The sequence below is a fragment of the Dipodomys merriami genome, unplaced genomic scaffold (assembly GCF_024711535.1).
Source record: "Dipodomys merriami isolate MVZ:Mamm:240054 unplaced genomic scaffold, mDipMer1.0.p SCAF_22, whole genome shotgun sequence".
NCBI lineage: Eukaryota > Metazoa > Chordata > Mammalia > Rodentia > Heteromyidae > Dipodomys > Dipodomys merriami.
The window spans coordinates 8,559,940-8,577,121 of record NW_027203604.1 but is presented as its reverse complement, the minus strand read 5'-3'; the positions used below and the strand labels follow the sequence as shown (position 1 = coordinate 8,577,121).

General features: G+C 39.4%; 1 protein-coding gene across 3 annotated transcripts in view; it reads left to right on the top strand.

The window, feature by feature from the left end:
• Nol8 (nucleolar protein 8) overlaps positions 1-17,182 on the top strand; it is a 31,045-nt gene that overhangs the window by 6,559 nt on the left and 7,304 nt on the right. Inside the window, exons 5-12 of one of the 3 annotated variants that reach the window (XM_070033263.1) lie at positions 646-781; positions 1,541-1,611; positions 3,388-5,197; positions 8,754-8,867; positions 9,459-9,581; positions 9,856-9,946; positions 13,115-13,250; positions 14,795-14,872. In XM_070033263.1, the coding sequence (XP_069889364.1) occupies positions 646-781; positions 1,541-1,611; positions 3,388-5,197; positions 8,754-8,867; positions 9,459-9,581; positions 9,856-9,946; positions 13,115-13,250; positions 14,795-14,872 (2,559 nt within the window). The other 2 variants (XM_070033265.1, XM_070033264.1) reach the window with 2 other exon arrangements.

The window sequence follows — 17,182 nt, the reverse complement described above, 5'->3', positions numbered from 1 at the left end:
ACGCATGTGCGCGCACGCGCATGCACGCACGCACGCGCACGCACACACACACACACCTACACCTACACCTGTATAGAAGCTGAAGTAATAGACAAACTGTTAGGAGTAGAATATGAAATGAGGAACATGTTTTGTTTTCTCTGCCTGCCTGCCTGCCTGCCTGCCTGCCTTTCTCTCTCTCTCTTTTTCTTTCTTTTTGTTGTTCATCATGGGTCTTGAATTCTGGGCCTGGGTGCTGTCCCTCAGCTCTTCAGCTCAAGGGTAGTGCTCTACCACTTCCTGAGCCACAGCTCTACTTCTGGTTTTCTGAGTGATTTATTGGAGATAAGAGTCTTATGGACTTTCCTGCCAAGTTGGCCTTGAACCACAATCCTCAGATCTCAGCCTCCTGCATAGCTAGGATTACATGCATGAGCCACCAGCGCCTGGCTTTCTTTGCATTTCTGTGTTACTCTGCAATGAAAATGTCTTTTCTATTCAGAAAATAGTATAAGTCATTAGCTATAAACAAAGTGTTGTTTTACTTTAGCTTTTAATGCTATGAACCTATTTATAGTGTACATTTAAGGACAACTGAGGGAAAACAAGCGTGTATGTGTGGTTGATTATTTTAACTATTTTCTTTGTAATTCCTATTTGATTCAGGTTGGCACAAGAGAGAGAAGAAGCAAAGATAAGGAAAGAAAAATCAAAAACAAGCAACAGCAACTTCTTTGAGGAGATAGGAGGAATGAATTTCCATATGAAAGCTGTGCCAGGGACAGAAGTCCCAGGACATAAAGTGAGTCTTCTCTGTTAGCCTAAACCAATCTAAGAATTCACCTGAGTCCATGTGATTGTGGTGTCAGTTTTTACCTTACTTTGCAGCATTAACATAGACTGCACTTAGATTTTCAGAGTAGATTTACAATCAAGCATAATTTTCTGCCACTTTATATAAAAAGAAGTCCAAACTTGGGAAGAAGCTGTCTCCCAAGTTATATAGGTGGTAAGAAATATATATAGGACCCAAGATTGTCTTTTTTTTTTTTTTTTTTTTTTTTTTTTGCCAGTCCTAGGGCTTGAACACAGGGCCTGGGCACTGTCCCTGAGCTTCTTTTGATGAAGGCTCTACCACTTGAGCCACAGTGCCACTTACAGCTTTTTCCGAGTAGTTTATTGGAAATAGAGTTTCACAGACTTGCCTGCCCGGGCTGGCTTTGAACTGCAATGCTCAGATCTCAGCCTCCTGAGTAGTTAGGATCACAGGCATAAGCCACTGGAACTCAGCTCAAGATTATCTTCTTACTATCAGTTGTTTTTATGCAATATCCTCCATGATAGATACGAGATTAATACCTACTTCTTTTTATTTTCTTTCCTTTCACACTTCTGTTTGGGAGTTCTAGTTTCATTGTCAGAAATTAACCCCAGCAGGATTAATAACCCACTGTTTAACTTTTTAAAAATTATATATATGTATGTATATGCATATATATATGTATCTAGATAGATAGATAGGTATACTGTTGCCTGATATGTTTGTTTGTTTGTTTTTTAGAATTGGGTTGTGAGTAAATTTGGAAGAGTCTTACCTGTTCTTCACCTTAAGAATCAACATAAACATAAAATATCCTTTGTGATTAGTTTCTAAGGGTAACTGTTTACTAAAGTGATAGAAACTTATGAAATAACCTTAGGATCTTACTATCTCTATTGGTAAATTTTTAGGTGTTTTACAGGTTATATGTTCGCACTTTCTATGCAAGGTAAGATCTATTTATCTACACACACACACACACACACACACACACACACACACACACACACACACACACACACACACAAACATAAAACAATTTAGAGAAAATGAGAGAATATCATGAGGTTTTGTATAGTTAAACAATATGAATGATAAATGCCAAAGCAGTTTTGTTAATTTATTCATCTTATTACATGTGGATTCACAGCCATTGGAGATACAGAGTGAAAAAAGTACAAGTCTTACTGTGAAGACTTTTAAAAATTGATGTTTGGATTAATAGAAAAGTGATGAGGCTGGGAATATGGCTTAGTGGTAGACTGTTTGCCTTGCATGCATGGGACCCTGGGTTCAAATTTTTGGTATCACATAAATAAAAAGTTTTAAAAACAGTTTAAAAAAATTTTTAAATCCTTAAAAGAAGGGATAAGATAAAATTTTCCAAAAGAGGGGCTGGAAAGATGGCTCAGTGGTAGAGCGCTTGCCTTGCAATGCATGAGGCCCTGGGTTCGATTCCCCAGCACCACATAAGCAAAAAGAAAGAAAAAGCCAGAAGTGGTGCTGTGGCTCAAGTGATAGAGCGCTAGCCTTGAGCTGAAGAGCTGAGGGACAGCGCCCAGGCCCAGAGTTCAGGCCCCATAACCGGACCCAAAAAAAAAAAAAAAAGTTTTTCCAAAAGAGGAAAACAGTAGGTAAAAATACCAAACAGGCAGGAACATGGTAGGTAGGAAAATAGCATGGAGAACAGATTTTGGTGCCTGTTGAATGAAATCAGATTATATCTGAGGCCTTGAAAAGCTCATATTACAGACTACTGTGCAGATGGTATGTATTATCAGTGTTTGCTGTAGTATTTTTAAGCCATCCAGTTAATTTCTGCCAACTTACAATATTGGTGCTTTGTTTTACCCATGAAAATGTCATAGAAATCTCAGTTTCATAGGTTCTACCGGATTATTAATAGAATCATCATTTTGTGGGATCTAGGCAACAGCCTTATAGCAGGCTGCAGGATAAGATAGAGTAAATATGACTGGCTCAAGATTAAACAGGTACCAATGGCTCATACCTATAATCCTAACTACTCAGGAGTCTGAGCTCTGAGAATCAAGACTTGAGTTGAGGATCCAGCCTGGGAAGGAAAGTTCATGAGACTCCTATCAAACGAACCACCAAAAAAGCCAAAAGTGGAGCTGTGGCTTAAATGGAAGTATGCTAAACTTAAAGGGGGAAAGCTCAAGGTATGGGCCAAGCCCTGAGTTCAAGCCACAGGACCAGCACCCTCCCCCCCCCCAAAAAAAAATAAATAAAAGGCGTTGGTGGCTCACGCCTGTAATCCTAGCTACTCAGGAGGCTGAGATCTGAGGATCATGGTTCAAAGCCAGCCCAGGCAAGAATCTATGAGACTCTTATCTCCAATTAGCCACCAGAAAACCAGAAGTGGCACTGTGGCTCAAGTGGTAGAGCGCTAGCCTTGAGCTGAAGAGCTGAGGGACAGTGCCCAGGCCCAGAGTTCAAGACCCACAACTGACAAAAAAAAAAAAAAAAGATTATACAATATTGCTTGTTTCATATCATATTGACGGGTTTTTTTTTTTTTTTTAACACTTAGTGCTTTTGCTTTAGTCCTTGACTCTGGGTGACATCATGAAATATGATCCATCAAAATACTGCCACAACCTAAAGAAAATTGCAGAGGATTTCACAAGTACCATTCCCATAAGTAGCCTCACTTGGGAACTGGAAGGAGGCAATGACCCTATGAGTAAGAAACGTCGAGGAGAGTTCTCTGAATTTCATGGCCCTCCACAAAAGATGATAAAAGTACAGAAGGGTGAGGACTGTACTAGCTCCAAGGGTTCTGCTACAATTCGGAGAACAAGTTGGGCAACAGATAACACAGCAACACAGCAAAAGGCCACACAGAAGATAGCTTGTGACCCTGTTACTCCTAAATCACTCTCTGTCCATGATGCTTCTCAGAAACCTCAAAGTGTACATTTTCAGACTTCTGGCTTACAATCTTCCCAGAAAAAAACTAGCATGTCTGATGATGATATTGATTCTGAAGATGAGTTGAGAATGATGATTGAAGAAGAGAAAAACTTACAGAGAGTTACATGTTCCTCGGTAAATGAATCTGAAAATGATCCCTTTGAAATTGTAAGAGATGATTTCAAATCAGATGTTCACAAAACAAATTTAGGTATCACTAATGATGCCTGCCATGTTAGTGAAAATACTTCAAGAAATGATTGTGAATGTGACTCAGATGATACAGATGAAATCATTGCAATGAAGAAAAACACTGGTAAGATTAAGAACAGTGAAGAATTTTCAAAGACAGAAACATCTGTACGCAAGAAAACATCTTTTAAAAAGAAAGAACTTTCTGATCGCTGTATCAAAGTACAAAAAAGAAAAAAAAAAGAGTCAGTCCTCAGTCATGGAGTGAAACCTAATCATAATCCTCTGTCCAACTCTAGCTCTAGCAGTAGTGATGAAGAGTCTGAGGGTGATGAAGAATATAAAGCCATGATGGAAAACTGTTCTCGTATCAATCTCACGTTAGCTGATTTGAAACAGTTGGCGGGCATTGATCAGAAGATTCCAGAAAAAGATACTGAGAGTGATGGTGCAGAAACAACCAACCACTGCAAGTCTGACATAGCTCCCAAGAACCCCAAGACTCCCCATAACCTCTATAGACGCCGACAGTGTATTAGTCCTGAGGAGATTGTGGCTTCCCTTTTAGAAGAAGAAAACACTTATGGTAATCAGAAAACAAAAGAAAACAACTTCAAACCAAAGTTCCAGGCATTCAAGGGAGTAGGTTTTCTTTATGAGAAGGAATCAGTGAAAAAAAAATTGAAAAAGACTGTTCATGAAGATCCAAGTTCCTTGAAACATGAGCATCCCAATAGCATTTCTATGGAAAATAAAGGCCCATACACTAATGACCCATCATGTACACAGACTGCATGCCATTCTGCAGAGAAACTGAATGGCCCAAACCACATTCAGCCTCAAAATAGAGAGTTGACTCTTGAGAGTAAGGACCATAAGGTATTGTCCTCTAATGGTTTTCAAGACGGAAGTAAAATTTCCTGTCTGTTGCCATTAAAAAGTAAGAAATCCTTAACTGCGACTGTAAAGACTCACAAGATATGCTTTGACAAAGATACTTGCCATAGTACCAAGAATCAAGAAAAAGCTTCAGAGGAAGAGGGTTCTAATTCAAGCAGCCTCACATCTTTGGTGAAACTATCCAAGATCTCTCCCAGCAAAGACAAGAAAAGCACAGCTGATTTCTCACTTTCTATTAGTAACTCTTCAGATGTGAATACTAAGGATAAGCATGCTGAAGACAATCAGAAGCGTTTGGCAGCCTTGGAGGCAAGACAGAAAGCCAAAGAAGTACAGAAGAAGCTAGTACATAATGCACTGGCAAATTTGGTGAGTATATTTTCATTCTGTGAATTTAAGAAAATACTCTCAAAGTCCAGCCTTTCCATCTGATGATGGTGGATGTGCCCACTTAGAGTTCATTGTCAAGGCATTCACCAGTTTGACTTTGTGTCCTTAAGATAGGAGCTTTTGTAACTCTAAAAGTGCATCCTAAAGGAAGTGAAATTAAACTGTTGAAAATATTTTAAATTTATATAAGCCAAGCACTGGCAGCTCATGCCTACTAATCTTGGCTAATACCGGAAGTCTGTGATTTGAGGATCAGAGTTTGAAGCTTGCCTGGGTAAAGTTGAAGAGATTCTTATCTCCAGTTAGCCAGGAATAAAAGCTGGATTGGAAGTGTGGCTCAAGTGCTAGAGCCATGAGCAAGGAAGTCTACCAAGAGCACAATGAATTGAGTTTAAGCCCCAGAATCAGCACACACACACCCCCAAAAAAAGAAAGAATTTTTGGGTTTTTTGTTGTTGTTGTTGTTAGAACTCAGCAAAATAAAATTCTAGTTTATTGTTGGACAACATTGTTTCACACATACATCAAACAGCCTCCCCCACAAAATAAACAGCAATTTCATAGACAAAAAAAAGGGGGGGGGAAAGAAACTTTTTTTTATCTTCGGCCTCTTTAACCATCTCATACAAACCAACTACTTTATAGTACAGCTAAGTACACACACAAAAAAAGTTACTGGAATGCTCAGGATAAGATTTTTGTTGTTGTTGTTTTTGCTTTTTTTGCAAGGCTTTTTTTTCTCCTTTGAGATTATAATGAACATGGTCACAGCACAAGTAGGCAGAAGGACAGAATGCTCTGAAGGCTGGTTTGGTCATCCAAGATCATTAAAAATGGCTGACCCCAACAATTTGTACAAAAATATAAAATGTAAATAAAAATACATTTCCTTTTTAAAGTACTTTTAAGAAAAAAAGCAGGGCCTTGGAAGTTTTGGTATTTTCCTCCCTGTCGCACATTCTCATGGTTTTGGTGGGGTGGTGGAGAGCTCGGTGGTGCTGCCTGCAGAGGGCCTCTGCTTGAAGGTGACCACACTTAGCTTGTGAGTCAGGAAGTGGAGGGTGAATGCGTCACGGTGGCCTTTTTATTTTAGTTTTCTTTTTTTGCTGTCTAGTCATCCTCATCAGTCTTCTGCTTTTTGGTACTGACATCATCATCCTCAGCTGCCCGTTTGCCTGTGCTGCCTCTGCCTCCTCCTCACCATCACCACCTCCCTCCTCCTTCTCTTCCTTCCCACCTTCTTCATCTACCTCATTATCAGCCTCCTGCTCCCCATTGTCCTCTTTAGCATTCCCGTTGGCAGGGGCGTCTCTTCCATTCTCTGCCTCCTCCACAACTTCCCTCTTCTCCTTCAAGACCTTGGTGGTGTCTCGGAGCTGGTATCTACACCGTGTCTGAGGTGGCCCATGGGGCACGCCGCTGATCCTGTGCAGCCAGGGGAAAAAAGAAAGTGGGAGTTCGGGCGAGAGAGCTACTGGAGTCCGGGGTGGCTGAGGAGGCTGCGGCCACCTGGACCTAGGAACAATGCAAAGATGCTTTTCAGAGCAGCCAGTCTTGTTCTTTTTTTCCCTTTTTTTTTTTTTTTTTTTTTTTTTTTGTAAGTCTTAGGTCATAACTCTGGGCCTGGGCACTGTCCCTCAAGTCTTCAGCTCAAGGCTAGCACTCTACCACTTGAGCCACAACGCCACTTCCGGCTTTTTCTGCTTATGTGGTGCTGAGGAATCGAACCTAGATCCTCATGCATGTTAGGCAAGCACTCTACCACTGAGCCACCTTCCCAGCCCAGGAAAGAATTTTTATGTGTGTTTGTTTTGTGTGGGAACTGAGGCTTGAACTCAGTACCTGAGTACTGTTCCTTAGCTTTTTCTACTCACATTTGGTGTTCTACCACTTGAGTCACGGGTCTGCTTCTGGCTTTGTGTGTGCATGCATGCATACATGCATGCGTGCCTCTGCGTGTGTGTGTGTTGCTGGTGGTTAACTGGAGATAAGAGTCTCACAGACATTTTTCCCTGGGCTGGCTTTGGACTGTGATTCTCAGATCTCAACCTCCTGAATAGTTAATATTACAAGCATGAGCCACCAGCACCTGGCAAGAAAAAACAATTTTTCATTTAAAATTTTCTTCATTTTCTTTAGATACTATAACTGGAATGGTGACTACAAAAAGATTTCTATGTGTCTGGGATTTATTGTGATGTGCCTTTTCATTCCTCCAATAGTTCCCAAAGACCTTAAGTGCTAGGTTTACAGAATGAGGATAATGTTCCTGACTCACATGATTGGCATGCAAGTATTCAGTTCTCATGAGGCAGCAAGCCAGACAGAATAATTTCTTAGCCTGAGCTGAGTAATGTGCTGGAACACAGGAGAATTAAATAAGAAGTAAAAGCAGCAAAAGGAAAGATGCTCCAGAAAAAAGGGAGCAATTAATACAAGAATGTATTTTCAGTGAGACTGAAACTTAAGGATGATAAATGGGAAGGAAGCTGGGCGCTGGTGGCTCACGCCTGTCATCCTAGCTACTCAGGAGGCTAAGATCTGAGAATCACGGTTCAAAGGCAGCCTGGGCAGGTCCACTTAACTACCAGAAAACCAGGAGTGGCATTGTGGCTCAAGTGGTAGAGCACTTGCCTTGAGCTGAAGAGCGTAGGGACAGCACCCAGGCCCAGAGTTCAAGCCCCATGACTAACAAAAAAAGAAAAAAACAATCGGAAGGAAATGAAGCTATAGTAATAAGTCTGGCTGAGTTTGTGCTGAGCTTGGACATTATTCTTAAAGCTATGAAACAAAAATTCAGTGAAGAGTTTTAAGGCATTGAAAATTAGAAGATTAGTTTTATACATTTGTGGATCAGGTGTTAAACTGCAGCTTATAGGCCATTCATTGCATAGCGCATTTATGTACAGCTAACAATATTTTTGTTTTGTTTTATGCCCACACTGGCCTTGACCTCAGGGCTTAGGCTTTCCCCTCAAGACTAGCTCTCTACCACTTGCATCACATTTCCACTGCTGGCTTTTTTTCCTGCCTGGAATTCCAGTCCTCAGATCTCAGTCTCCTGAGAGTAGCTAGTGTTACAGATATGAGCCACTAGCATGGGGCTGCTAAGGATTTTTTTTTTTTAATATAAGACACATACCCTATGTGGTTTGCAGAGTTTAAAATACTTATCTTGGGCCTTTTATAGGTAAAATTTTTTAACCTCTCAGGAGAAATCCATCAGACCATGACAAAAACAATGAATTGAAAGGGTCATATCTGGAACCAGGGAGAACCTTCAGGTCGAGACCAGAATCAAAGCAGGATGTTTTGAATACACTAAAAAAAAATACCAAGAAGGTCATATTGACAGGATTTGGTCACTGTGGAGAAAAAGGTGTCCTGAGTTTCTCTCTGGGACAAACAGGTGATAATGGCACTTAATAGAAAAGGGAAAAAGCTTTAAAAGATAGCTGGAGGAGATAATGGCTTTTAGACATGTTCAGTATGAGATTGAGTTGTCCTAAAATGTGATGCTTTTGAATATCCTTAGGATGGTCATCCAGAGAAAAAGTCAACACACATCATCTTTGGTTCTGATGATGAAAGTGAGACAGATGAGACATCCACTCAGGAGCAAAATCACCCAGGAGAGAAGCTAATGAAAGTAAGATATTCCAGACATCCCTGTGGACATTCATCTGCTTTGCAGACTTACTTATTCCCTCTCTCTATCCCTCCCTTCCTTCAACATGGTCTTACTACATAGTTCAGGACAACTTTGAACTCATGGCTAGTCATCTTACCTCATCCTCGCAAGTGGCCGGGATACACACTTATGCCAGCATACCCAGAAGCAGATCCATTTCCTGTATATTGTATAACAAGATGTCCACTCAACTGCCAGTTCAACATAAAATCTTTCTGGGAACTATAGTGAGACCTAGTACTCCCCAGGCCACCACACACAGAGATGACAGGGCTTTACAACATCTGCAACATTAGGTCAGTGTTAGTGAAAAGAGTGCAGGGGGTCTTGCATACAAAAATGATACCTTGAACTTTGTATCCTTGGGGAGCATGTGAATTAATGATCCTAGAGGCCAGTTAGAAGAACATGAGTCAGGAGTTTCCATCTGACCCCACCACTTACTTGTTCCCAGTTTATGCATCGAGGTTGTTGGTTTTTATATATGGGGAGGTTGCATTATGAAGGAAATCCTGATTGCCTCAGTTAATAAACATTTATATTTAACAGGAGTCCATGGGTAACACAACTGGAAAGCTGTTTGATAGCAGTGATAATGACGAATCTGATTCCGAAGATGACAGTGACAGGTTCAAGATTAAGCCACAGTTTGAAGGCAGAGCTGGACAGAAGGTTAGTGAAGACTGAAAATTGACTTGATGCATGTCTAATTTTTCAAGGTAGTCCTTAAATCTAGGTAAATACAGATAGGCCTTATCTCACATTGTTGTGTTGAGTGTTTATTTGGGGCATGAATCCTCTCTTAGCTCTGATTGGTTCACAGGTGATGCAATGCAAATGTTAATGATGTGAATATACCGGTGGAGGGAACTGTACTTGGCAAGTGGTCTGATAAGCAGTTTATTGTGAATCTGGTTGTCACTGTGTATACTTTTTATCCATATAGCTCATGAATTTACAATCACACTTTGGCGGTGATGACAGATTCCGCATGGATTCTCGGTTTCTAGAAAGTGACAGTGAAGAGGAGCAGGAAGGTAAATACTTTGTTGTCCAAACAGTCCTGACATAGAGCTGGGAAATCATCCAGTGGACCTCTTTCATTTAACAGACACAGCACCTCAAGGCATTCAACTGAAGAATGTATAGTCAGATGTTTCATTAACTTAAATTTACACATATTTAGTAATAATTCCTTAAATATCCTTTGTGTCATTCTGGCATGATAGAGAAAGGTAAGTATCCTACATAACAATCTGTATCAGTTAGTGTGGCAGGTTTTGCCACATTTGTTCACATTTGCTTTCTAGGAATTTTTTCCCCCAGGACCTTGGATATAGAAGAATGATGGTGGCATCATTCTACTTCCTGCGAAGGCATTTTTCACAGCAGTGGTTCCATACATCTTTAAGCACTTACCTTCTACATAGCCATCTTACATGTGCTACTCCCTTTCCCACTCCCAATCTCAGAACTTCTGTCATTGTCTAATTTGGTTTTTCTCTCCTTTCTATGTTAAATCTAATGTGTATCTTAATCTTCACTGTTAATACTTTCAGTCCTTTCCCAAGTACAATCTCTAACTTTATCCTCTCCATTTATTTATTTAATTTATTTATTTATTGCCAGTACTATAGGTTTTTGTTTTTTGTTTTCATCCTATCCTCATGCATTGCTGTACTCTTAAACATTGAGAAATCCCTCCAACCTTTGTTTTTGTGCTATTCCTGGGACTTGAACTTAGGGCCTGAATACTCTCTCTTAGCTTCTTTTGCTCAAGGGTAGCATTCTTGCCACTTGAGCTACATATAGCTCCACTTCTGGCTTTTTTTTTTTTTTTTTTTGAGTAGTTTATTAGAAATGAGAATCTCCTAGACATTCCTGCCCCAGCTAGCTTTGAATCTCAATCCTCAGATCTCAGTCTCCTGAGTAGCTAGGAATACAGGAGTGAGCCACGGGTACCTGACCTTTTAAAAAAATAATAATAATTTTTTTTGAGACAGGGTCAACTGGGCTTTATCTATCTATGTTAAGACTTTCCTAGCCAGGCACAGGCGGCTCATGCCTGTAATCCTAGCTATCAGGAGGCTGAGATCTGAGGACCGTGGTTCAAAGCAAGCCCAGGCTTTAGTGATACCTTAATATAAACACACAGAGCAAAATTGTGGCCTATGTCTTGAGTCTTTCAGAGCATTTTATTCTATTCACCATATAGTGGACTATTTGCTATTGATTAAAATTTTAAGTTAAAATGGTAACTTAATTTCCTCAGTCCTAGAAAGGGTAGGTTTCTCTTCTGCCCTCCCAAACCTAAGAGTAGATACACTATGAGTAGAGAAGAGCTGTCCAGCTCTGTTCCAACCTGGGCTACTAGGGCAGAGATGGAGGTCTGAGTTGAGTCCCATGTCACAGTTGTTCAATGTAGCTCTTTCTTTCCCTTCTGATAATTGATTTATAAAACAAAGGAGGCCATGGAAGCAGGACAGGAAAGGGTGAGTAGATGAATAGGGAGGGTGAAGATTTTTGCCTAAAATCTGGAAGTCTGGATCATCTGGCAGTCTTCTGAATAGGAACTCTTAAAGTACCTGTCGTGTAGTAGGGTCCCTGAATTCTCTCCAGACCCCATGTTCTCCTTCAGCTATGGTGATAAGCAGAGAAGATAAGAACTTCCAGCCTTTTTTCCTATTGGGAAGGAAAACTCATCATCTGGCTTTGCAGAGAAGGTGTCACCTTATGCTCATAGTATATTATCTATACCATGTGCTCTAGGATACCATATATAAAGAATCAAAAAGTAAAACACTTGAATAAGCTTGTATTATAACATTAATATTGTTGAAAGTATCTTTTCTGGGATGAAGTGATTCATCATCATTCTAGTCCTGCTTTAGTTGTTGTAATTTGTGGCAATATGCTTTTCATTTTAATACAAAAAAGTATATAAAAATAGGGGCTAGGAAGGTGGCTCAGCGGTAGAGTGCTTGCCTAGCGTGCATGAGGCCCTGGGTTCGATTCCTCAACACCATATAAACAGAAAAGGCGGGAAGTGGCACTGTGGCTCAAGTGGTAGAGCACTAGCCTTGAGCTGAAGAGCTCAGGGACAGTGCCCAGGTCTAGAGTTCAAGCCCCATGACCAACAACAACAACAATATATATATATAAATTGTTGAATATTGACATTTTCATTATGTTATAACCTGGAAAGCTTTTTCATACTTTTTTATTTTATCATATGTGCTCGTTTTGTTTCTGCGTGCTCTCCTCCTGAGACTCTACTTTGTTTGCCCACCTATATTCCAAATAGTTTATAAAACTTTTCTTGATAGGGTTGAAGACTCTGCTTTGAACCCTTAGTCATTTTTTTCCCTAGTTTCTGTTGGTTGTTGATTTCCAGAATTAATTTGGAAGAAACCGGCTTGGGCTTTTTTCACATTTCTGTTATCCAAACTAGTTTTGTTCTCTGGTATTTGTTTGTTTCCAGTAGTTTAAAGTGACAGCTTATGGAGTTCAGTGGTACCTTATTTGTAGGGTACATGGCTTTATTTCTGTAATACCAATATTTCTGTAACCATTATTAAATTACCATCTCTTATGGCCAGATAACAGTAGCTCATGCCTGCAATCTTAGTTACTTAGAATGCTGATATTTGAGGATCTCAGTTTAAAGCCAGTCTGGGCAGGAAAGTCTGTAAGACTAAATTCCAATTAACCTCCAAAAAGCTGGAAAGTGGAGCTGTAATTTAAATGGTAAAGTACTATACTTGAGTGAAAAAGATCAGGGATAGCACTCAAGTCCCAGAACTGGAACAAAATAAATAAATAAATTGCCATCTTTCACTATCAATTTTACTTACATGCAATCAAGATTATTATTTTTAGAATATTTTTAAATACTTTTAGAGTATTTTAATGCCTTTAGAATATTTTTTAAAAATCAGTTTTCCAATTTTATAATTAGTAGCTTGCTGTGTTACATTTTTCAGTCTTCACTTGCCATGGACTTGCTGCTAAAGTCATTAAGTCCAAATTTTACATTTGTCATTGGGAATAAATGTAGAACATTTTGTTTGCTAGTCAAGTGATTTCGGAATTTGTTGTGCTTGTAGATAGAAGAGAAAAAATCTGGTGAAACTCTAATCCTATCTTGATGTGTTTTGTTTATGTACTTCATATGGTCTTCTAATTTATCCTTTTTTTCCTCAAAGAGGTAAATGAAAAGAGAAGTGCTGAGGAGGATGAACTTGCTGCAGAAAAAAAGAAAGCCCTGAATGTTGTGCAAAGTGTCTTACACACCAGCTTGAACAACCCTCTAAACAAGGGACCAGCAGCTAAGAAATTTAAGTATGGTTTATGTTCTGACTTTCTAGCATATTTCTCTTTGCCATAAGTGCCTTAACTGAGCTATAACTATTTGATTGAGCGAGGCACTAGTGGCTCACACCTACTATAATCCTAGCTACTCAGGAGGCTGAGATCTGAGGATTGAGGTTCAAAGTCAACCATGGGAGATCTAGTTCTAGAGTCTCTTATCTCCAGTTAACCACCAAAACAAGTAGAGGTGTGGCTCAAGTTAGAATACAAGCCTTGAGCCAAAAAGCTAATGGACAGTGCCTGGGCCCTGAGGTAAAGTCACAGTACCAGCCACACTTACACAAAAACAATCTAGGTGATTGACCTTGAGTCAATCAGCCTAGCCAGGTCATTTTTAGCTTCTTGGGACAAGCACTTGACAACGCGTATGGCCTCTTATAATAGCCTTATCTTTAACCCAGTGATTCCTGTTAAGAAACTAATCTTAAATTATTTTTATATGTTCTATATCTATGTATAGACATATTCTATATATATTCTATCGATTGGATATCTATCTATGTATTCTATGTATAGATATGTCCTATTCTATACATAGTTGTCATAATAGCATTTCTCCCATTTGTTAAACCATTGTAAACTTGTTTAAGTACTAATTCTAAAATTATTAATCTAGCCGGGCGCTGGTGGCTCACGCCTGTAATCCTAGCTACTCAGGAGGCTGAGATCTGAGGATTACGGTTCAAAGCCAGCCCAGGCAGGAAAGACCGTGAGACTCCTATCTCCAATAAACCATTAGAAAACTGGAAGTGGTGTTGTGGCTCAAGTGGTAGAGCACTCGCCTTGAGCTGAAGAGCTGAGGGACAGTGCCCAAGCCCAGAGTTCAAGCCCCAGGACCAACAAAAAACAAACAAACAAACAAATAAAATTATTTATCTATGTAATTATAGCATGGAAAATTTCAAGTGTTTAATTTAGATAGACTAGTGTAATGAAACCCTGGGATATCATCAGGGTTGGTCACCAACATGTGACCCATTTTCTCTTCTCTACTACTTCTGTTCAACTCTTGACTTAACCAGTGAAATATTTTATGTAAATTTTCAGAAGTATATCATTTTGTGTGTATGTAACTTAGTATGTTTAAATTTTTTAAGGTATCAGAAAAATTCAGGAAAATTCAAAAGCAGATAATTTAAAAATACTCTTCTAACAAGAACCAAATTCTCGGGCTGGGAAGTTGGCTCAGTGGTAGAGTGCTTGCCTTGCATGCTTGAGGCCCTTGGTTCTATTCCTCAGCACCACATACGCAGAAAAAGCCAGAAGTGGCACTATGGCTCGAGTGGTAGAGCACTAGTCTTGAGCTGAAGAGGTGAGGGACAGTGCCCAGGCCCAGAGTTCAGGCCCCATGACCGGCCAAAACACCCCCAAAAAAACAAATTCTCTTCTTTGATTCTATTTAGCTTCATTTTTGCCCCCAAATTAGTCTTCCTAGTCTTAAATTATGATTTGCAATTAGTTGTTTTACATATATGATCTGAGGATTTCTTCTAACCTCCCTTCTTTTTACATAGGGATGTTATACATTATGACCCAACAAGGCATGACCATGCTACTTATGAAAGAAAAACGGATGATAAACCCAAAGACAGGTAAATTGAGCTACTTTTTACCTTAGTTTCTGAAATTGTTAACATACAGTTCTAAGATGCATTGGTTCAGACTGCTGATGTTTCCTAGCACTGTGTAGGATTTTATTTTTTTAATTTTCCATTTCTTTTTTTACATATTTTATTGTTATTAAGTAGTTGTACAAAGAGTTAGAATTCCATAAGTCAGGTTATGAATACAATGCTTTTTGGTCAGTGTCATCCCTTTCCCTTCATTCCCATGCATTTTCTTCCTTTTGCTTCTATCCATAAGCAAAGATTTATTTTTAAACTGAGGTCTACAGGTTTTTCTGGGAAGTAAATATATTAGTAAACATGACAATAAATATGTTAGGTTGCAAGCCAGTCTCTGTGCGTGACAGCTCCCCGCTACCTGTATAGTAGAAAAGTAGCATATGAAGGGAGGCTGTGTTCAATAAAATTATTAGTGGACACTGGAATTTGCTTCTGTATAATTTTTGCATGCTGTGAAATCATTTTTTTCCTTTATTGCAGACTATTAAAAAAAAAAAGAAAGAAAGAAGCAGAGGCCTATAATCCTAGCTATCCAGAAGGCTGAGTCTGAGGATCATAGTTTGAAGGCAGGAAAGTCTGTGAGAGTGTTATCTCCAATTAAACCAAAACCCAGGAGTAGAGCTGTGTTTCAAGTGATAGAGCACTAGCCTAGATCAAAACAGCTTAGGGACAGCACTTGAGCTCAAGCCCAGTACCAAAAAAAAAAAAGTAGGAAGCAGTTGTGATCTGACACATGGCCCATGCTTTACATCATGTTTTCCCGATAATGTCATCCATTTGATCTTCAGCTGAAAACATTCCTTAAATTTCATGTCATTTTTCTTCTGGAAACTGGGGATTACTGTGAGGTCCTGGCTTCTTATGAAAAAAAAGTTTTAGTCTCAGCTCTCACATTTCACTTTAAAAAGAAATCATAGACCTACAAAATGGCTCAATAGTAGGGTACCAGCTGTGAGCAAAAACACGAAGCAAAAGTAACATTGATCAAGATCATTGTACTTGTAAATTGACATGTTGAATTAAAATCCCTTTGTAATCCTTGTTGCTCATAGGCTGAGATCTGAGGATTGTAGTTCACTGCCAGCCTGGGCAGGAAAGTCCATGCAACTGTCAATTACCCAACAAAAGCTGGGTGTGAAACTATGACTTAAGTAGTAGAGCCCAGCCTTGAACAAAAAAGCTCAGAGACATTGCCCAGGCTCTGTGTTCAAGCCCCAGGACCAGCAATCATCAATAAATAAATATAGCTAAGCAAGAGCCCAAGGCCATGAGTTCAAGTGCCAGTACTAGCAAGAAAGAAAAAAAAGAAATTTTTAAAAAAGAAAAAGAAACTGTCAGAAAATGGCAACACTTTCTTAACATCTGAGTGATATCTCAATTATTTGGATTTCTATTTTCTGTATTAATAAAGGTGATAGTGTTGATATAATCTTCTACTACCATGTAATAAACATTTTTGTGCTTTCATTTTCTTCCCTGGCTCTTTTTGCCAGAAGTCACATACTAAATCTTTGAGATTATTTTCCATTTTCTCTGAGTCATTTAGACTAGCCCGCGTTCATGGGATAGGTAAATTAACTTCAAACTCTTGAAAGAAGCATCAAGGAGTTATGGGATCCAGGTTTAAAGCCACATATACTACCTCTGTAATAAGTATTAGAATTGTCTGTGTGAGCCGGGCACCGGTGGCTCACACCTGTAATCCTAGCTACTCAGGAGGCCCAGATCTGAGGATCACAGTTTAAAGCCAGCCCGGGCAGGAAAGTCCGTGTGACTCTTATCTCCAATAAACCACTAGACAACCAGAAGTGGAGCTGTGGCTCAAGCGGTAGAGCGCTCGCCTTGAGCTGAAGAGCACAGGGACAGCGCCCAAGCCCAGAGTTCAAGCCCCACGACCAACCAAAAAAAAAAAAAAAGAATTGCTGTGTGACGTTTTCTTACAGGACTCCTTTTCACAAGAAGTATATCTATCTTAAAACTAACCAGGTGGGTTCATTTTCTGAAGGATAAACTGTTTCTGACTCTGAACAGGCAGGATATCCTGCTTCTTCCCATTTTAGATCTTTAACAACTTTATGGCTTGTATAGAGTGAACTCTAATAGGAAAGGGTATTTTTTGATCTTTTATTTTCTAAAAACTCTGTGCTGTAAACTGCCATGTTACTTTTTGTCTGAGATTAAAGAGAAAAGTATATTCATTTCTAAATATAGAGCAGACATGACAATATAGACAATTCCAAAAGAGTCTAGTAAATTTAGCACATGTCTACTTCATTT